The sequence below is a fragment of the Ranitomeya imitator genome, chromosome 8 (genome assembly GCF_032444005.1).
Source record: "Ranitomeya imitator isolate aRanImi1 chromosome 8, aRanImi1.pri, whole genome shotgun sequence".
NCBI classification, from domain to species: Eukaryota; Metazoa; Chordata; class Amphibia; order Anura; family Dendrobatidae; genus Ranitomeya; species Ranitomeya imitator.
Window position 1 is genome coordinate 53674142 of NC_091289.1, and position 22060 is coordinate 53696201.

General features: G+C 46.2%; 1 protein-coding gene across 1 annotated transcript in view; it reads right to left on the reverse strand.

The window, feature by feature from the left end:
• Positions 1 to 21193, reverse strand: part of ATRIP (ATR interacting protein) — a 69632-nt gene extending 48439 nt beyond the window's left edge. Inside the window, exons 1-4 of the mRNA XM_069736925.1 lie at positions 21087 to 21193; positions 10041 to 10452; positions 8949 to 9019; positions 6007 to 6177 (exon numbers count right to left, since the gene is read on the reverse strand). Coding sequence (XP_069593026.1) covers positions 6007 to 6177; positions 8949 to 9019; positions 10041 to 10434 — 636 coding nt within the window. The 5' untranslated portion in view covers positions 10435 to 10452; positions 21087 to 21193. The remainder of the gene's footprint in view (positions 1 to 6006; positions 6178 to 8948; positions 9020 to 10040; positions 10453 to 21086) is intronic.
• Between the last annotated feature and the right edge of the window lie 867 nt (positions 21194 to 22060).

Below are 22060 nucleotides of genomic sequence, written 5' to 3' on the forward strand. Positions count from 1 at the left end.
TTGCAGGCATGCTTTGCCGACGCCTGGTGCCTAGAACCCTCAATAGACATTTTAACATCCTCAATAGGATGGTGAAACGAATCCACCAGGCTAACATGGCCGAAGAAACGGCTAAACCCTTCCTGTAAATGTCAGGAAGCCTTCCTCTACCGTCAGAAAGCCCAAATAAAGCGTCCAACCTTCGGAAGGACGCAGTCCTCGAGATGTACCTACTCAGAGCACTCACTTCGTCCAGAATATGGGGAACGCATTCCATTTTGTGGACTGGTGCCAAAAGAGATGAGGGAAGAACGATGCCCTCATAACAGTGGTAATACAATACCACCTTCGTAACAAGGGACGGGGATGGCCTGAGGACAACCTTGCCTTGAAGGTATTAAGGGAAAAACAGTCTGAAAGAACAGAGCAGCTAGCTCCGAAGACTCGTCAGGATGAGGATATCGCAGAGAAAAAAAAGGGCGACCTTCCCTAATAGTAAAGTCTGTCCGGATCAAAAGGAGTCTACTGTAACACTCCTAGGACCATTAAGGTCCCAATGATCTAACGGTATGCGATAGGGAAGAACTACGTGTGAAAACTCCCTGCGAGAAAGTCCCTACTTGCAGTTTTGTTGCAATAAGGCGGAATGATACTAGCTCCGCAAACAAAAAACTGACGTGGTCAGTGCGGATCTCCGAGGATCACTGGGGCCCTTTCTGCTTCCGAAAGGCTTTCGCAAGTAGTGGAAAGGGAGTTATGGAAACTGGTACTACGGAAGAACCAGAGCATTTAGTGCAATGCCTCTTGGATCTCGAGGCATCCACGAACTCGAGTACATTGGCGTTCAGTCTGGACACCATCCGATCTACAACTGGAGAGCTCCAGTGAAGGCAGATCTGATGGAAGACTTCCGGGTGAAGATCACACTCACTTGAGGCGGAACCCTGACGGCTGAATATGTTTGCCGCCCAGAGATCTACTCCTGGGATATGTACTGCCGAGATCACCGATTGATAGATCTCGGCACATCAGAGAATGTGAGGTACCTCGGCCATGATGCTTGACCGTGGGTACCTGCTAGATGATTGACGTATGGCACAGCCGTGGCATTATCCAATGGAATTCGTATGGGGTGACCCGCCAGAAGGCAGTGGACCTGCTGTAGGACTACCATTCAGATCTCCAGAGCAATGATCGGGAGAAGAAGACTGGCATTGGTAGTTACTAATAACCATTGAACCGGGAGAAAGGCCCTGGATGAAGAAGGAGCTCAGAGACTACCGTCTGAAAGTCTGTTTGACTTGCTGAAAACGAGAGGTGCGAAGGAAACTGCTTCCATTGTCGTCACCATTTTTCCTCAGAACCCTCCTAGCAAATCGGATGAAATGAGGGGATGAGTGATCAAGTGCACGAGCTCCCTGTTGAAGGGCCATGGCCTTGTCTCGAGGGAGAATTACCATCCTTCTGGAAGTGTGCAGGATCATCCTCAAAAGGGATATCTGCTGGGCTGGAAATGAGGAGAACTTGTCTAAATTTAGCTGCCAGCCCAGGTGAGAGGGTATCGCAAGTGATATAGACGACTCAGCATAGTCCTGGCAGAGCGGCTAGACAGTTGACCAAACAGAGCAGGACGACCACGCCGCTAGGGTACAAGAGGAACATGACAGCCGCCATGACCCTTGCGAACATTCTGGGTTCGGTAGCAAGGCCGAAGGACAAGGTCGTGACTTGAAAATGCTGTTCACGAATGGAAAAGCGAAGGAATTTTTGAGGAGGGGAAAAATAGGAATGTGAGGGTAAGCCTCCCGAATGTCAATGGATGCCAGAAACTGCACCTTTTTCTGTTGAAGTAATGGCTGAGCGGAGGAACTCCATCCGAAGGAGGACCTTGTCAAAGGTTGTTAGAAGTTTGAGGTCCAGGATCGGTCTTTTCGTTCCTCTTTTTGGAACCAATATCCCTTAGATCTAGACTGTTCTGGACAACCCTTCCACTGCTGGTTGGATCTGTAGGAAACATATGATCCTTTGCTAGTCTACCGCTCAAAAGATTTGATTGGCCAGTTGTACTGTCTTCGGGAAAGGGTTACTGGTGTGAATCAAAGTAGTTAAGGTCTCCAGACCATGCGGCGACTAGGGAGGGTAGAGCGCTGAACCCGAAGCCGCAAGACGGAACGAACCAGATTTGCTATCTGACAGTCCGTGGTATTTTTAATTGATGATACATCGGGCAGGGATAGTGGTAGGTATACCTCAGGAGATTCTACCCTGTTAATCTGCCGAGTGGCCGAATGCGCAGCTGCATCCAGCAGGTCATAGACTCTTGCCATCGCCGCTCTCTTGATGGTGCAGAGTTAAAAATTAGGAACCCTCGATCCACCATCCTCTTAACAGGGAAGTGAAGAGGGATCATCACCTTCTTGCATCATCTGCTAAATAGTGGTGATGCAGAGGGGGGGTGCTCGGATGCCAAAAATGGTGCCTCTGTACATCCACAGAGTTCAGGTCTCCGGGTGGACAGGACAGGTTGCCGTTAGGCCTCGATGCAGAAGAGGATACATGGAGGCGACACTCCGTGTGCTCGTCTGTTGAAGGTGTGGGGAGATCGGTGCCCTTTAAAGGACCCGTTGCCCTTAGGGTATGTTCACACGTTCCCGATTTCCCTCCTTTTTTTCAGGACTAAAAACCGCAGCTCTTGGCAGAAAACGCAGGTCCTTTTTTTGGTGCTTTTTTGATGCGTTTTTTGATGCAGTTTTCTATGCAGAGTCTGTGTGTTTTCTAGGAAGTTTTTTAGGGTTAAAATGGCTGAAAATACCCTAACCCTACCCCTAACCCTATTCTAACCTTAGTGGGAAAAAAAAAAAAAAAATTCTTAATTTTTTTATTGTCCCTACCTATGGGGGTGACAAAGGAGGGGGGGGGGGGCATTTACTATTTTTTTTATTTTGATCACTGAGATATAACCTATCTCAGTGATCAAAATGCACTTTGGAACGAATCTGCCGGCCGGCAGATTCGGCGGACGCACTGCGCATGCGCCCGCCATTTTGCAAGATGTCGGCGCCCAGGGAGAAGACGGCCCGACGGACACCGGGAGGCCGGGTAAGTATAAGGGGGGGAGATTAGGGCACGGGGGGGCGTTGGAGCATGGGGGGGTGGGATTGGGGCACGGGGGGCAGCCACACTGCAGCGGTTCTGCACCACAAACCGCAGTAAAACCCGCAGATATATTTTTCATCTGCGGGTTTTACTGCGGGTTTGACCTCACAATGGAGGTCTATGGGTGCAGAACCGCTGCAGTTCCGCAAAAAGAAGTGACATGGTACTTCTTTTTTACCGCGGCAATTCAGTGCGGCTTTTTTCGCGATTTTCCGCAATGTGGGCACAGCAGTTCCTGTTTTCCATAGGGTACATTGTAATGTACCCTGCATGGAAAACAGCTGCGGACCCGCAGCGGGAAAATCGCGGCGATTCCGCATGAAAAAAGGATGGTGTGAACACGGCCTTAGAAATCAGAACAGGCATGGCATCCCACATAGAGGCTGCTGTCCAGTGAATCACATATCTGGACTGAATGGCAAATGCTCTACGAGGGAGTTTAGTCTCCTTATGAGGGACACTGCGTAGTCTAGAGCAGAACCGGAGTCCTCGTCAATGTACAGAGATTGGTTGAGGATATAAATAGGAGAGTTCATGTTTTACTGAAGCTCTAGCAAGTCCAGGTCCAAGGCAATATCCGATCTATATTCAGAGTCTTGTTCTCATTCAATCCTTGGGGAGAGAGATCATGAAATGAAAACTTCCTTTTTCTAGATGCCTGTACATTTCTAGACGCCTGTAAGTTTGAAGAATACTCGCGGCCCCTGCTAGCCGACAGCTCCCATGTAGGAGAGGGACCATGTATATCGGTCCTGCGAGCACTCCGAGCCACAGAGGGATCACGGAGGGATTCAATTTCTTGGTCAGAGAAACCATGGATTGCGGTCAGTGACGAAGTCCACTGAGAGAACTAGGTACTCTGGGATAAACTGGGATCAGCTCCTGAGCTCATTTAGGGTGACCGGCTTCGGATTGGTCAAGTGCCTTTAAGACCAGGGAATACTGGTCATGTAAGACCAGGGAATACTGGTCGTGCAAGACCAGGGAATACTGGTCCTTTGCCTTTAAGACCAGGGAATACTGGCCATGTGCCTTTAAGACCAGGGAATACTGGCCATGTGCCTTTAAGACCAGGGAATACTGGCCATGTGCCTTTAAGACCAGGGAATACTGTGTCCCTTTAATGCAAAGTCGTCGCCCCTGTGTGAGCCAGCCGGGTGGACCAAGATGGCCACCGGAAGTTGCAGAGGTGATGAAATCTCGCAGAAAGCGAGATTCGCCAATTCGGGGGGCGGAGCCACAGGCACGATGTGGGCGGGGCCTCGAGACTTCCATGAATAGGCCCAAGCCGTGGTCTAAATTTCTGCACCCGGGGGGAGCGATACCAGCGGTAGAAGTGAGGGGCATTGTAGTGGTTGAGAAAACTGAGTGCTTCCGTGCCAGGCGAGACGCGCCAGAAAAGCGGGCGGAGCCACCTTATGGCGCCATAGTGCGCTTCCGGGGTGCGGCCTACACATCAGCCGAAGCCGGGAGCTAAATATTTGCAGCTGGCCAGAGCGTTACCTCAGGTAGGTGGGCCACAGGGAAGCTGAGGCTGCCTGTCAGCATGTGAATATCCCGCTGCAGAGGCCGATCGCTGACTGGATCCACTCACCATTGGTGCGCGTCCCGGCATGGAGCTGCCGCGATGACGGAATCTAAGTGCCGAGGAAAGTGCGCGCACTCTACTGTTCTGCTGCAGGTCAGATATTGCAGCGTGGATGGTGCAGGGATAGAGGGATAAACCTCAATCCATCATCCCTTTGTTAGGGAGGTGGAGAGGAACCGTTCCGCCTCCTTGTGCCATCAGCTTTAAACGTGGTGGGACAGTGGGGGCTGCTCGGACGCCAAAGAGAGGGGCCTCTGTACATCCACGGAGTTCAAGCCCCCGGGTGGACAGGGCCTGTTGTCCGGCATTAGGCCTGGCTGGGGAAGAGGGTACGTGGAGGCGACACTCCATGTGCTCGTCCGTTGATGGTGCGGGGAGAACGGTGCCCTTGAAGGGACCAGTCGCCCCTAAGAATCAGCCCAGGTTTGGCATCCCACGTCGCAGGAGAGGATACGGAGAGGCGACACTCTCCGTGCTCGCCTGTTGTTGGTTCGGGGAGATCGGAGCCATGAAAGGATCCGTCACCCCATTCGTCCGTGGAAAAAATAAAATCAAAAATGTAAAAGGTAAAAATAAAAGAGTTTTGGGTCTGAATAGCAGACCCGTCCGTGTGCCTCCCACGGACACTAAGCAAGAACTGGTTAGCTGAGAGCCAGCAGGAGGGTGTACACTGCAGGGGAGGAGAGAACTTTCATTGTATCACTTAGTGCCAGCCTCCTAGTGGCAGCAGCAGCGCACACCCACGGGCTGTGTCCCCCAATGAGGCGAAGGAGAAAGACAGCGCCTCACACGTTGGTGAAATAAATCACGCTTTATTCTGCCTTCTGTGGCCACGTTTCGATCCCAAAGATCATTATCAAGCTTTTTCATGCTTGATAAAGATTGTTGGGATCGAAACGTCGCCACAGAAGGCAGAATAAAGAGTGATTTATTTCACCAACGTGTGAGGCGCTGTCTTTTTCATTTTTGGATATTGGACTTTATGCTAAGAGGGACTCCTTGGCTGAGACGTGCGCCTCATGTATGGGTAACGCTGACCCCGTTTTCCCCATGAGGTGCTGTGTTCTAATTTCTAAGTAACGTATTGCCTATCAGGCCAAGTCTGCTACCCACTGACCACACCACGCATGATTCACATACACTGTTGCAAACACAAACTCTACGCTTCTCTCGGTGCCTCTGGGCTCAGTTAAGATGCCCTCTTCATATCCCCGTCAGTAAAAATCCTCTTTAGTTTCCTCAGACAGTCATCATTACTTTCCAAGGCAGAAATAAACACTTACTTTCTTCAACAGTTCTTTTTCTTTCTCACAGTACATTTGCGTCTTCTCTTTCTCCAGTGCGGCCTGAGCAATTCTTTGCTGTTCAAGGTTAGACTCTGTTTGACGCAAAGCATCTCGCAAAACTTTAATTTCACCATTCTTGATGACCGTATCATTTTGCAGCACTTTTAGCTGCAAGAAATATAAATAAGTCAGGTTTGTAAGAAAATTAAAAAAGGATCATGACAGGAATTGTTGAAAACCTTATCTTCTTTCAAAGGGAACTCATCACATCACATTATGCCACCCGGTTCAAGAGCATCATGAATCGGAGACCGGCCATGTTAATGCAGACATGTATGTTTTACTATGAAATGCTGCGGGGCTGGAGATGACGTGACCAGCCATGGAGAGAAGAAGCTGGCAGGGACAAACCTCTGCGACTAGTCATCTCAGCCCCAGCCATGTTGAATTTCAGAGTAAAGACATAAATGTTTGTAATGTAGTGGTTCAGGCAGCATGAATCATGACAAGTTTCCTTTAGGGCTTGTGCACACGTTGTGGTTTTTGCTGCGGATCCGCAGTGGATTTTACGCTGCGGATCCGCAGCAGTTTTCCATGCGGTGTACAGTACAATGTTAACCTATGAAAAACAAAAACCGCAGTGCACATGATGCGGAAAAAAAACGAGCGGAAACGCTGCGGAAAAAAAGAAGTAGCATGTAACTTCTTTCTGCGGATTCCGCAGCGGTTTTCAACCTGCACCAATAAGAAAGTGCAGTTGAAAACCCGCAGAGGAATCCGCAGAAGAAACCGCATGAAAATCCGCAGTGAAAACCGCACTGATTTTGCACTGCGGATTTTCCAAATCCGCTGCGGAAAAATCCGCAGCAAAATCCGCATCGTGTGCACATAGCCTGAAAGAGTTTTTTAGGGAAAATAATGTTGATGACCACTAATCAGGATAGGTTATCAATATCAGATCACCGACATGAGACACATAGGCCGATCAGCCACAGCAGCGTCTGGAGCTGAACAGTCCAACTTCGTTCAATGTGTAGTCACTACCAAGAGCCGCAGCTCTCTGTGCCCAAAGATCTAATATTGATGACCTATTAATATTATATGCCCAGACAACCCCCTGTAAAGCTATGTGTATATCAACACACACCAGCCATAGTGCCGCCAAGAAGATGCTAAACAAAGCAGAAGCTCTGAGCAGTTGCTGTCTTAACTGCTCCTTTACACCATCACATAAAAGGATTGTTCCCTTTCATTAAAGGTTAATTCAAGGCTGTAGTAAATAAATACTGGGCTGTACTCACCTTCTCCAGGTCCACCAGTGAGTCTTTTGGAGCGCGCCTCAAACAGGAGGACGTGGCCATAAATGTTGTCCAGCAGAGCAGGCCGTGACTCAGTCTGCATCAATACAGTCAATGGCCTCGCATACATCCAAACTCAGTTATCCAAAACTTCACACGTAAGCCCCGTGGGAGCCACTGACTACAGGGTGAAACGCTATACCCTAAGGAGGAAGCCTTTTCGTTGCACTGCATCCAATGTGTAAAGTGCCAATTTATCTGCATTCTCTGTTTCCCCTTTCTTTAGCCTTGTGGCTTTCACTACTGTGTTTTTTTTCCATTCTTCAAAGTGGCACACGTGCTTCCTGATTTTTTTTTTTCTCGAAAAAAGTAATGATGAATTGGACCCCAAGTGTGTAATAGCCAAAATATAAAGCCTTTATAAATAAGGCATCTATAAAGTTTGCCAAGCCAGAATGTAATTTTGATATGACATAGGTTTGTGGACTATTAGCAATAACGGTATATTAGAGGGGAGCATCTACAAAGGGTGGCACTTACTCTGGAGTAGAGGCGTAACTGGAGTCCTATGGATCCCAGGGCAAAATTTGGGCCATGGCACCCCACCACCCACAAGCACACTGGCTGGTCAGATGCAGTGTTCTAAATCCAATAAAGACAATATTTTTTGGCCCCCATACTCCAATGACATCCCACTGTCTTGGCCCCCAATTACCGTAATGATCAATCTATCCTGGCACTCTTCACAGACATTAAAACAAAAAAAACAAAAAAAAAAAAACACACAACACAGTTCTTATCTGTAGTGTTCTCTACCACCTTCCATGGGCAACAATACAAATATTTGGTGAAATGCAGTGACTGGCACGTTGACGTAAGCTGCTACTTTTAGCACGTTTCCAGGTGACAGATTACAAATACAGCTCTGGCAAAAATTAAGAGACCACCACATCAAAACCCTGTCATTTGCAGCCCAATCTCCAGACCTAAACCTCATTGAAAACCTCTGGAATGTAATCAAGAGGATGATGGATAGTCACAAGCCATCAAACAAAGATGAAGTGCTTACATTTTTGGGCCAGTAGAGGTGTGATAGACTGGTGGAAAGCATGCCAAGACGCATGAAAGCTGTGATTAACAATCATGGTTATTCCACAAAATATTGATTTCTGATCTCTTGCTGAGTAAAAACATTAGTATTGTTGTTTCTAAATGATTATGAACTTGTTTTTTTTGCATTATTTTTGAGGTCTGAAAGCCCTGGGGTTTTTTTTATTTTGACCATTCTGCTCAGTCAGAAAAAAAAACCAAAATGTATTGCTTGGAAATTCGGAGACATGTCAGAAGTTTATAGAATAAAAGGACAATTTACATTTTACTCAAAAATATACCTATAAAGAGAAAAATCAGACAAACTGAACATTTTGCAGTGGTCTCTTAATTTTTGCAAGAGCTGTATATGTTGGGTGTCCCACTGCTGGGACTCAAAATGATCTCTAAAATATACGTCTTGAGGCCAGCCGTTTAGTATCAAGGGTGTAAATCCATCACCGTCAAATCTAGTATCAGATCCCATATAATAGTAATGTTATGCGCATCAAATAAATCCTGAAGAGCGATGCAGGAGAACCAACTCTTTACCTTTTGCTTTAGCTCCTCATGTTCAGACTGCAAAATGCCAAATGCAGGGGTCTCATTATCAGTAAGAGAGTCTGAGAAAATAAAACAAGCTTTAATTTAAATTCCTTTTATGAGTTCAACAATTTTATTATTTGGGCACATGGATGTAAAGATTTGTAAATTTAATTAAAGGGGAAAAAAAAAAAGTATCAAATTACGGTAAGTGAACAGCCCCCCAAAAAATGTAAAGTAGCAGCAAGTTATAATTATATATTTGGGACATTTAGATCTAAATATCACAACCTGTTCTCAACAATGTTTATGAAAACAGCACACTATGTTACATGATATGGGAAAAGAACTGGCCAGAAAGAAGGTTTACATGCTAAAAAGCAAAATTTGATTGACTATGGCGATAGATTACAACCAATTGCTGGTGGCTGACGTCACAGACAGATACGCTGATCAAGTTTCACAGTCACGTCTGTGGGTCTCCTGACCCGAACTCAGCCTCATGTATGCCATAAAATGTTGTCTTTAAGGGGAATCTGTCAGCAAGATTTTGCTATATAATCTGACAGTAGGAGTTAGAGGCTGAGACAGAGTTTCTATATACACACACATATTAATCAAGTAGACTCACCTTGCTTACTTCATTTTGTGATACATGGTGAACTCATTTGTATTTTCGCGATCTTTGGCTACTATGTCCCCCTGATCATACTCTTGCATATAAATTGTACTTAATGTGTTCGATAGTTTGTATTTTCTGATTTTCACATAGAGAACCTTGACAAAAAGCCAATCATTGTCTGTACACATTGGTCAGAGATGTGATCACATCTTGCTACCGATGGCACCAGAAACAGCTGATTGCTGTGTTGTCGTACTCCCACCAAGTATTTTTATTATACATTATATTTTATTTTTATTTTTTTAAACCTCAATGACAGCAAAAAAAAAAAAAAATGCCGACCAGTGACGGATCCCCTGACCACAGCATTTATAATAACGCTGCAAAAAAGCAAAACAAACAGAAAACAAACAGATTATGGATTCTGTTTTTAGAAATGACAATATATCCATAAACATTTTGTGATTAAATACACATACTCAAGGCAACTCTTCCCCTTTTTGGTGGTGCAGGTCTTTGTGGCTGAAGAAAGGTAGATGTCTGTCGATTATTTAAAATGGCATTGCCCTGCACATGATTTCCATCAATATTAGCAGTACCCACATCCTGCGTATAAGCCTGAGAGGCAATAATGTCAATTTCCTCCAAATCATCCGCAGTGAAGTCTTCACTGTCTCCAAAAACATCCTCCATAGCATTAAACTCAGAAGCGCTTGAACAGTAACGCTTTGAAGGAAGAAATATTCCTTGATCATTGCGGGGAGAATGGATACTCTGGTGAGTTGCAGAGGAGGAGTCGGCATAAACTTGATTTACGCTGTATAACACAGAGAGGTTCCTTTTCTTTGTTGTAAACAGGGGGTTTATTGACATACTTTGCCAGCCGGACCACTGCAAGAAGAAAAAAAAAAAACAGAGCAGAAAGTTTACAATCTGTAGTGCTACTAAAAATTATTTTGTTTAACCCCTATCCGATATGGGGGGGTAATAGTACGCCGATGTTGGACACCCTTCCTGTAACGTTGGACACCGGCGTTAAGCCCACATCTTTCTGGCATGTGTCAGCTATTTTGAACAGGTGACATGTGCCGCTAACAGCCGCGGGTGGAATCACGATCCACCAGCGGCTGTTAACCCATTAAATGCCTCATCAGACAGCGGCATTTCACACTAGCTTTCGGCAAGCGCGCAGGAAATACCGTTCATCGGCGCCAGTGTCACATGACCGTGGGTCGCCATGACAAGCAGAGCTCTCCAGCAGACCTCTATAATCGTCACTGTCTGATTGCTATGAGCGCCGCCAGATGGTCGGCGCTCATAGCAAGTCAGCAATTCTACTACGTACAGGCGATCTGATCATCGCCTATATGTAGCAGAGGTGAGCGGGTTATGGCAGCCTCCCATGGAGACTATTGAAGCATGCCAAATGTTAATAAAAAAAAGTTTTTTTAAAAAATAATTAAAAAAATATAAAAAGTTCAAATCACCCCCTTTTGCCGTATTCAAAATAAAAGAAAAAAAACAAAAAAAAAAAAAAAAACACCTGCACATATTTGGTATCGCTGCGTTCAGAATCACCCGATCAGTCAATAAAATAAGGATTAACCTGGTCGCTATACGGAGTAACGAGAAAAAAGGTCAAAACGCCAGAATTACTTTTTTTGGTTGCCGCAATATTACATTAAAATGCAATAACGGGCAATCAAAAGATCATATCTGCACCAAAATGGTATCATTAAAAACGTCAGCTTGGCACACATAAAATAAGCCCTCACCCAACCCGAGATCACGAAAACTGGAGACACTATGGGTATCGGAAAATGGCACAAATTATTTTTTTGTAACAAATTTGGGAATTTTTTTTCAACACTTAGATAAAAAAGAACCTATACATGTTTGGTGTCTAAGAACTCGCAATGACCCGGAGAATCATAATGGGTCAGTTTTAGCATTTAGTGAATCTAGGAGGAAACAACACAACAACTGTGGAATTGCACTTTTTTTGCAATTTCACAGCACTTGGAATTTTTTTCCCTTTTTCCAGTATACGATATGGTAAATCCAATTGTGTTGTTCAAAGGTACAACTTGTCGGGCAAAAAACAAGCCCTCACATGGCCATATTGACCAAAAAATAAAAAAGTTATGGCTCTGGGAAGAAGGGGAGAAAAAAATGAAAGTGCAAAAAACAAAAATACCTCTAGTAGTTAAGGGGTTAAAACAGGGGCCCCGAACCTGTGGCTCTGCCAGCTTGGGGCATTAGTGCTATGTCTCACAAACCACCATGAACAGTAACAGCTATATCCATATAGATAGCTGTCACTTGCCAGGATGGCTTGAAAATATCCCGAATGGGCAACTAACAAGAAAAAATTGCACCAAACAAGTAGATTATGATGACTCAAAAAACTCACACATAAGTTTGTTAAAAATGATATAATTAGACCAAAACGAGGGAAATAAAAGAGGTAGGGAAAATGTCTAGAGAATCCTTATTGACTACTAATACAACACAGAAGGTAGTAAAAACAAGCATCTCATTGCGTGTACCAATAATAACTCTGTACAGTCAGAAATGCAGGCTATTAAAACATATTGAAAGGAAACAGTGGCCATTGTTACAGGGGCATAAAATAATAAAAAAAAAAAAACTCATTCCACCTCAACCAAGTTTCATATTTAGAAAAATAATAGTTTAGGGCAAAAGAAAAAAAAAAAATTCCCTGAAAAACTGTATAATGTGCAAAACCACAGGAAAGCAAAGTCCTATACATTCGAAACTCCAGGAAAAACAAGTAGAATGAGGGTATGTGCACACGTTCTGGATTTTGCTGCGGATCCGCAGCGGTTTTGACGCTGTGGATTCGCAGCTGTTTTCCATGTGTTGTGCAGTACCATGTAAACCTATGGAAAACAAAATCCGCAGTGTACATGCTGCGAAAAAAAACCGCGCGGAAACGTAATGTTGTTTATTCCTCAGCATGTCAATTCTTTGTGCGGATTCCGCAGCGGTTTACACCTGCTCCTCAATAGGAACCCGCAGTTGAAAAAGCGCATGTAAAATCCGCACAAAAACCGCAAAAAAACCGTGGTAAATCAGTCTGGAAAAATACGCAGGACTTTCCGTAACGTGTGCATGTAGTCTAAAAATACATACAAAAGGAGTTATATATTGTACAATGTGCCAATGCCCAAAATATTATATAGGCAGGCAGAACCAAGTGTGAATAGAAAGCAAGATTAAAAGAACATATTTATAACATCGATTGATAATTCACAGGCACCCATTATCAGAATGTTTTAAGTTAGTACATACTTTTCTGCCCAATGATGACAGAAGTATTCTGGGAGTGATACCTTTATTGGCTAACCAGAAAACCGGTTTTTACGTACCGGTAATAGGATTTTACAGAGTCCACGACAGCACCCACAACGAGAGAGGGGATCCGCCCACCTTCCGGACAGGAACCTACAGGTTAAAAAGGGGCGGTCCCCCTCGCCCTCCAGTTTGTGTTCCAGAGTACAAGGGATACCGCCAATGCATCAGTACATGACAATATTATCTTAAACACTACTAAATACCACCACCTTTATAGAGTGATCTCTAAGGCACACCTTCCAACAGAGTGCAGGAATAAGTAACTAAATACGGGGGGGAATGTATGGGTGCTGTCGTGGACTCTGTAAAATCCTATTACCGGTACGTAAAAACCGGTTTTCCTATCGCCACGACAGCACCCACAACGAGAGACTTTCAAAGACTATTTAACTGGGAGGGACCACAGCACTAAGTACTGAACGGCCAAACTGTAAGCTGGAATTAGCGGATAGATCAAGGCGATGGTGCTTATAAAAGGTGGAAGGTGATGACCAAGTTGCCGCCTTACATATCATTTCAATGGGGACATCTGCCTTCTCCGCCCAGGATGATGCCATGGCCCGAGTGGAGTGCGCCCTGATGCCTTCTGGTGGTGTTACTCCCCTGGCAGAATAGGCAAGACATATCGCTTCTCTAATCCATCTAGCGATAGAGTTCTTCGTGACACCAGAACCCTTTTTCTGATTCTGGAAAGAAACAAACAGAGCCCTACTCTGTCTCCAGCTTTGTGTCCTATCCAGGTATTCTAATATCGCCCTCTTTACATCTAGGGTATGATATTTTTTCTCCTCTTCTGAACCTGGATTTTCATAGAAAGATGGTAAATAAATCTCCTGACTTCTATGAAATTTTGTTGCTACTTTTGGCAAGTATGCGGGATCAGGTTTTAAGACAATCTTATCCTGGAGAATTAATAGATAGGGAGGATCTACTGATAACGCATGTATATCACTGACCCTCCTGGCAGACGTTAATGCTAAAAGTAGAGCTGTTTTTAAGGTTAAATTTTTCATCGAAATAGAGTCTAATGGCTCGGAGGTTCAGTCAATGCCTCAAGCACCAAATTTAAATCCCAAGGGGGTATTCTTACAATATGGATTGGGTTAGAACGCTGACATGCCTTAATAAATCTAGCAACCCATCTATTACCAGCTATATCACTGTTATACAGAGCCCCCAAGGCTGAAACATGAACTCTTAAAGTGTTGACTGCTAAACCCAATTCCCAGCCCTTCTGAAGGAATTCTAAAATAGCTGAAATCGGGGCCTTATCTCCTAATGGTTGCTGATAAAACATAAGGAATTTTTTCCAAATTTTTGTGTAGATCTTTGTAGTGACCTCCTTCCTACTTTTCAATAAGGTGGTTATCAAAGCATTAGAGAACCCCCTCTCCTTCAGAAGCTCCCTCTCAAGTTCCAAGCCGTTAAGTGAAGAGTCTCCAAATTTGGATGACGAAATGGACCTTGAGAGGAGTTCCGGAACCACTGGAAACACCCAGGGATCGGTCACAGACATTGTCCTGAGGAGAGAGAACCAAGGCCTCCTGGGCCAGAAGGGGGCGATTACGATCACTCTGGCTCTTTCCTCCCTGATCTTCCTGAGAACTATCGGAATCAGACACATTGGGGGAAAGGCATAAGCCAGCTAGAAGTCCCAACGGACCCGAAGGGAATCCACTATAAATGGCTGGTCTGCTATGTGTAAAGATGCGAACCTTCTGACCTTCCTGTTCTTCCTCGTAGCAAATAGATCTATTATCGGCAACCCCCACAGATTGACTATCTGATCGAATATCTGTTGGTTTAGGGACCATTCTCCCTGACGAAGGGAATGGCGACTGAGGTAGTCCGCCTCTATATTGAGTTCCCCTTTTATATGAACTGCCGACAGGGATTGTAAGTGTTCCTCGGCCAGAGACAATATCTGTGCTGTAGTGGTCATCAGGGATCGAGACCTTGTCCCCCCTGATGATTGATGTAGGCTACCACAGTCATATTGTCTGTTTGTATCTGTACATGCATATTCCTCAGGGATGGTAGTAAGGAAAGAAGAGCCTGATTGACTGCAGTAAGCTCCCTTAGATTTGAGGAATTCTGGGACTCTTGAATCGACCATCGCCCTTGGGTTAGAATGTCTCCCATATGGGCTCCCCAACCGAACGGGCTGGCATCTGTTGTAACTATATTGTCCGGAGTGATGGTCCAGAGAACTCCTTTTGACAAATGTGCTGGATTGAGCCACCATCTCAAATCGTGAAGAGTGGCGGGTGATAATTTGAACCTTCTGCTCAGAGCACCGTGAAGATCTTTTTCTGCTTGAAGAACTTCGTATTGAAGCATTCGGGTATGAGCCTGAGCCCATCTTACCGCCGATATACACGCAGTCAAAGATCCTAGTAGAGACATTGCGTCTCTTAGACTTAAGCTTGTAACTGTCCTTACTGCCGTGATCCTTTGAATGATCTTCTGCTTCTTCTCTTCTGGTAGGAAGGATGACTGATCTTCTGAGTCTAGAAGAACTCCTAGGAACATTTGACGTCTTGTGGGTTCCAGTTTTGACTTTTCCCAGTTGATTATCCATCCGAGTTCCTGTAGGGATGATATTATGGCATTTACCCTAGATGTACACTGATCAATTGAATTTCCTACTATCAAAAAATCGTCTAGATAGGGCACCACAAGGGTTTCCCTCTCCCTGATATGGGCCATTACTTCCGAAACAACCTTAGTAAAAACTCTAGGTGCCATGGACAGGCCAAAGGGCAATGCCAAAAATTGGAAATGTTTAATCTGATGGTTTACCCATACTGCCATCCTGAGGAATTGTTGGTGATTTCTGTGAACTGGAAGATGGTAGTATGCATCTTTTAGATCCAAGACCGACATGTAGCACCTAGGAAACAAAAGCTTAGTTGTTGATTTAATGGATTCCATCTTAAAAGCGTGGTACTGAAGATATTTATTCAATTTACGTAAATTTATGATAGTCCTAAAGGACCCATCAGGTTTAGAGATTAAGAATAGCGGAGAATAAAAGCCCGACTTCTCCTGATGTTTTGGTACTTCTTCAATAACTCGCTTTGTAAGCAATTGTTGAATCTCTAATTCTAAGGCCTGTTGTTGGGCCGGAGTGTCCAGTGATGTTATCTCAAAATGATCTGGGGGAGTTCTCAAAAATTCTAATTTTAATCCGGACTCAACCACCCCCATTATCCAGGCACTAGAAGTAATCTTTTTCCATTTATCTGAGAAGAACTTTAGTCTTCCCCCTACTGGTAGATCTGTTTTATCTGTAATTACGCCTACGTCTTGAGAAAGATGAAGGGTTCTTATAGTATCCACCTTTCTTCTTTTGATCCGATGTTTCCCAGTCGCGATTATATCCCTGCTGGTCTGCCTGGAATCTTCTGAAGGGCAGCGTCTTCGGAAGGCGTTCCTAAAAGTGGGATTAAACGTTTTAGGAAATCCCTTCTTCCTATCTTCTGCCTTTGCAAGGATGTCATCCAGCACCGGGCCGAATAGGTACTCACCCCTACATGGAATGGAGCAAAGTTTAGCTTTAGCCTGAGCATCCCCCTTCCATGTCTTTAGCCATAGTGCCCGTCTGGCTGCATTCGAAAGACCTGCCGATCTTGCGGCCAATTTCAAAGAATCAATCGAGGCATCTGCCAGATACGCTGCTCCTTCTCTGACCTGAGACAGGGAATTCAACAATTTATCCCTGGGTACCTTCGCTTTAAGCTGTTCCTCCAGCTGAGTCACCCAGACCATGATTGATCTGGCCGTACAGGTGCCTGCGATAGCCGGCTTAAAGGCTCCAGATGATGACTCCCATAGTTTTTTAAGGAGCATGTCAGCCTTTCTGTCTGAAGGATCCTTGAGGAGCCCTACATCTTCTAACGGAAGTGAGGCTGTTTTCGAAGTAGAGGCTACTGCCGCATCTATTTTTGGAACCTTCATCCACTGGGATAAAGTGTCATCTTCAAAGGGGTACCTTCTTTTTGCAGCTGAAGGTAAAAACCCCTTATCCAGCTTGTCCCACTCCCGTCTGACCAGATCTTTAACTGAATCCACCACTGGGAAAGCTTTCCGACTTCTCTGGCTCAGCCCTGCGAACATGATCTCTTGGGTTGTTTTCGGTTCTTTACTCTCTGCAACCCCCATAGTTGCACGGACTGCCTTAATTAAGGTCTCCATACCATCCGTGGAAAAGCAAGGCCTTCCCTCCTCATCTGAAGAGGATGCTGAAGAACTTTCCGAACATTCGCCCTCTTGTACCGAAGGGCTGGAATCGGACACCAACTCCACACTGCTTTTTTCATGCCGTCTCGTTTTAAGGGATGATTTTATTTCTTCCCTAATTACCTCCCTCAAATCCGATACCCGGAGAGGGGCCTCTTCTTCTAACATACGACATATACATGATTGGCATAATTTCTTTACATAGGTGTCAGGTAGAGGCTCTGTGCATACAGCACACTGCTTATGCTTAGATTTGGAGACCTTTTTCCCCTACAACAAAGCATAGTGTAGAAAAAACAGTTGTATCAGGCAATGGTTTACATATTACACTCACCACTGCTGGCAAATATAGAGTACCGGTTTTTGAGGGGGTGAGGTGCGACGTGACGTTGGTTTGCCAGGGTCCTGCTGCCCACGTTCACCGCTATGAGACCTGTGCTCTCCTATCTGTCGGTGTTCGGCGTCTCCTGCCGAAGACATGTTGCCGCACACACACTCACCTGAGCGCTGCTTCTTTTCAAAAGTCCCGCGCTCCTCCTCCCGGTCTCCTCCGGAAGTTGTTACTCTACTTCCGAGTCATAAGCGCCGACCTGCTCCTGCAGCGTCGCGCGCGTGTGAACGACCCAGGGCGGCGTGCCTTCCCCCGGGAACTTCACCGCTCCTTGCCAGACGAGGGGGGAAGCTGGACACAGGACTTCCCCCGACGCTGCCGTTCTCCCCGGACACCGCACAGAGGCTTGGCAGACCCGGGTAAGACGAACGAAACCTGTAGGCTCCGGCCGTCCGGACAGGAACCCAAACTGGAGGGCGAGGGGGACCGCCCCTTTTTAACCTGTAGGTTCCTGTCCGGAAGGTGGGCGGATCCCCTCTCTCGTTGTGGGTGCTGTCGTGGAGATAGGAAAATAATATGTTTGCAAGTTTTCAGAGCACAGAGGCTCCTTCTTCAGGCTAGATTACAGATAGCCTGAAGAAGGAGCCTAGATGCTCTGAAAGCTTGCAAACATATTATTTTCTGGTTAGCCAATAAAGGTATCACTCCCAGAATACTTCTGTCATCATTGGACAGAAAAGTATTCACATCGATTTTTCTGGCTAACACGGTACCACAATACAATTTGTTATTGTACATCATTAAGTTAGTACATAACGGTAAAATATCAGGATGTTCATTTTGGGGACTACAATGTGTGAAGAAAAATTGGAAAAAAAGGAAATTATTTGAAAATCCTGCATCTTTCGTACAGCAAATGGATCGGTGGGAATGCACACGGTACAGAATCCACTCCATAAGGCAGATAAGAGCGAGTTTTCCCACTCAGTGGTTTGTAGCGCTAACTAAATTTATTCATTTTAGTTACATAACTATGAAGAGTAGATGGTGATTCTTGCGAGTAGTCCCACACTAAGGCTATGTTCACACGATGCGGATTTGCTGCGGATCCGCAGCGGATTTTTCAGCGCAGAAACGCTGCAGATCCGCACTGTGATGTACAGTATAATGTTAGTCAATGAAAAAAAAAATGGCTGTGCAGATGGTGCAGCGTTTCTGCACCCCTCCATGTTAAAATTCCGCAGTGGCAAAAACCACAGAAAATCCGCGGCTGCGGATTCTGCCAGGAGATGCGGATTTTGTGCAGTAAATTCTGCACCTCTTTTTTTACATGTGCACATAGCCTTTAGGGCTCATACTCACTTGCAAGAAAATCAGATGAGTCTCGCATGTTAATACCCGGCGCTGCTGCTGGCACTCAGATCGGAGCGTGAGGCCGCATAGCAATACATGCAGCCGCACGCTCCGCTCCTGAGTGCCGGGTATTGCCGTGTGAGACTGATCCGAGTTTCTCGCAAGTGAGTAAGAGCCCATATGAGCAAATCTGGATGTGCATTTACTGGACTTGGGGGTGTAGAGATAAAATACCGTAAGTACGGTAAGCTAGAGATCGGAGCTGGATACGACAGTGTGATGGGAGTGATTGATACAAGAATACTGAATCCGGGTAGGGTCAGGCTTGGTTTGTATATTAACAATAAACCTTGTGAAAAATAATGTGATTTTAGGAATAAGGCCGGGATCACACATGCGAGAAACACGTCCGTGTCTCGCATGTGAAATCCAAGCTCTGGCGTCGGCACTCCAGAGCGGAGCGTGCAGCTCCATGTGTTGCTATGCGGCCGCACGTTCCGCTCTGGAGTGCCGGCGCCAGAGCTTGGATTTCACATGCGAGACACGGACGTGTTTCTCGCATGTGTGATCCCGGCCTTACCCTGTGCCTCCATGTACCCCCAGAAGTCAATGAGTAAAACACACATTAATGGCCCAAACTTTCATTGGTGTTTCTTAAGTCCCTTTTTATTTGTTTTTCTTTAAATCTTGTGGCATGTATCGCAAGAATTGCCTGGCGGACATAAAACCACTTTGATGAAATGGGATCAGGTGACTGGAGTACATTTGTGACAAATTTGGGGACTTTAGAAGTCACAATTGACGAATCAACCAAAAAACCTCTGGACACCCTAAACTCCGCTCACAACAAAGAACAGCAAACTAATAAGACAAACTTCAAAAAAGGTGAACGGAAATGGAAAAATGAATAAAAGGTGCAAGCAATATAATACAAGCGCAAAAGTAATAATGAATCAGGCCCAAAATCTGCTAACTTGGCTCCGTTCACATGATGTCTGTCTGTTCCAATTCAGAAACAAAAACCCAAATGGATTCATCTAATGCAAACGGAAGATGGACAACACTGGTTATTAAAAGATCTGTCTGGTTTCTGTTTTCATAACTGAAGAAAGAGTGCAGCATGCAGAACGTCTTCTACTCTAAAAAGAAAATTAAAAGTGACATTAATGAAAACCAGAAGGACCCAAAAAATAATCACTAGGGTCCCTCTGTATCAGTCATCAGCAACTGGATCTATTTCATCTATTCTGGGTAAGAAGATTACCCATAATGGAACAGAGAAACAAAGGATAGCGGCAGTCATCAGCAGCGATACTGTAGAAGACAACGGGGCTAGGGGGGTACACCGCCACAAGGAGGGGCACACCACCACACAACGGGGGCTGGGGGGGTACACAACCACACAACGCGGGCTGGAGGGCACACCACCACAAGGAGGGGCACACCACCACACAACGGGGGCTGGGGGGCACACCGCCACAAGGAGGGGCACACCACCACACAACTGGGGCTGGAGGGGCACACCACCACACAACGGCGGCTGGGGGGCACACCGCCACAAGGAGGGGCACACCACACAACGGGGGCTGGGGGGCACACCGCCACAAGGAGGGGCACACCACCACACAACGGCGGCTGGGGGGGGTACACCACCACGCCACAAGGGGGGACACACCGCCACAAGGAGGGGCACACCACACAACGGAGGCTGGGGGGCACACCGCCACAAGGAGGGGCACACCACCACACAACGGCGGCTGGGGGGGGGGTACACCACCACGCCACAAGGGGGGACACACCGCCACATCACGGGGGGCTGGAGGGCACACCACCACATCACGGGGCTGGAGGGGCACACCGCCACAATGGGGGACACACCATAGGGGCTGGGGGGCACACCACCACGTCACAAGGGGGCGCGCACCAGCTGCTCTCTCACTTTACCAATGCCGGCCTGCTGTAGGGCTGCACTCACACACGGCCTTTTATTCTTCTACATGCCTGTTCACACCACAGACAGATGCCGGCCAGTTCATGCTCTGCTGCCATGTATGCCCTCACTTTTCATACACTCTGCTTTATACACAGCCATGCCCTATTACCCACTTGTGATGAAGCCCCGCACAATGTGCCCCTTACACAATACCGTTTCCTGTAACACGCAAACCGCGTGCACTCCGCACAATGTAGCTGCAGGCCAGAGCCGCCCTGTTGTACCCACCACAGCGTCCTGACTGGGGGCTCACGGCCTGCACTTCTCCTCTCCTCAACTCTCTCGCTCATAATTTGGCGGCTACACGATTGTGACTGATCCGGGGAAACACAGGAAATGAGCAACCAATCAGCGCTCCTGCAACAAAGAGGGAGGTATGTCCTTCATGTGCAAAAGAAGCTGATTGGCTGGTGGATGTACGTGTACGGTGTCCGCGCAGGCTCAGAATAGTGCGCCCGCCTCACTGTATTGTTCTGCAGGTTTAGTGTATTGCGGTGTTTGCGTAGCTGGGGCGAAAATAGCGCAAATGTGAGTCGGCATCTCAGCCCCTCCCCCCGGGACAGTGTAGAAGGTTTCTCTGTATGCGTCAGTGCGCGCCCTCTGGGTCACAGGCTGTCAGAGGAAAGCAACAGGAAATACACTGTATAGATCATTTGTGTTGTGTGAGTTGATTCTTGACAGCCCCTTAGTTCATGGAAAGACTTAAGGGTACGTTCACATTTGCGGTTTGCGCCGCAGCGTCGCCGCCGCAACAAAACGCATGCGTCGTGCGGCCCTATCTTTAACATTGGCGCCGCATGTGCATGCGTTGTGTTGCGTTGTGTTGCGTTTTACGCCGCATGCGGCGTTAGGGCGCACCTGTCTGGGCGCGGCAAACGCAACATGTTGCATTTTTCTGGCGGCGCCGACCTTTTAAAAAACGCATGCGTCGTGTTTGCGTCGGCGATGCGCCTTTTTTCCCATTGACTTGTATTGACAACGCAGACGACGCAAGTACTTGCGTCGTGGTGCGTTGTACGACGCATGCGTTTTCCAATAAAAAATGCAAAACATTGTCTAGACTTTGTCTAGACACAAAAAAAACAACCTATATATATAAAGAAACGAGGGGTTTGCCATTGTCTTTCACAAGTCATCACACCAGACAAGACTAGACTGGAGAATCTGCTTTCCAAACTTGTAAGTATATATTTCTCTTTGCA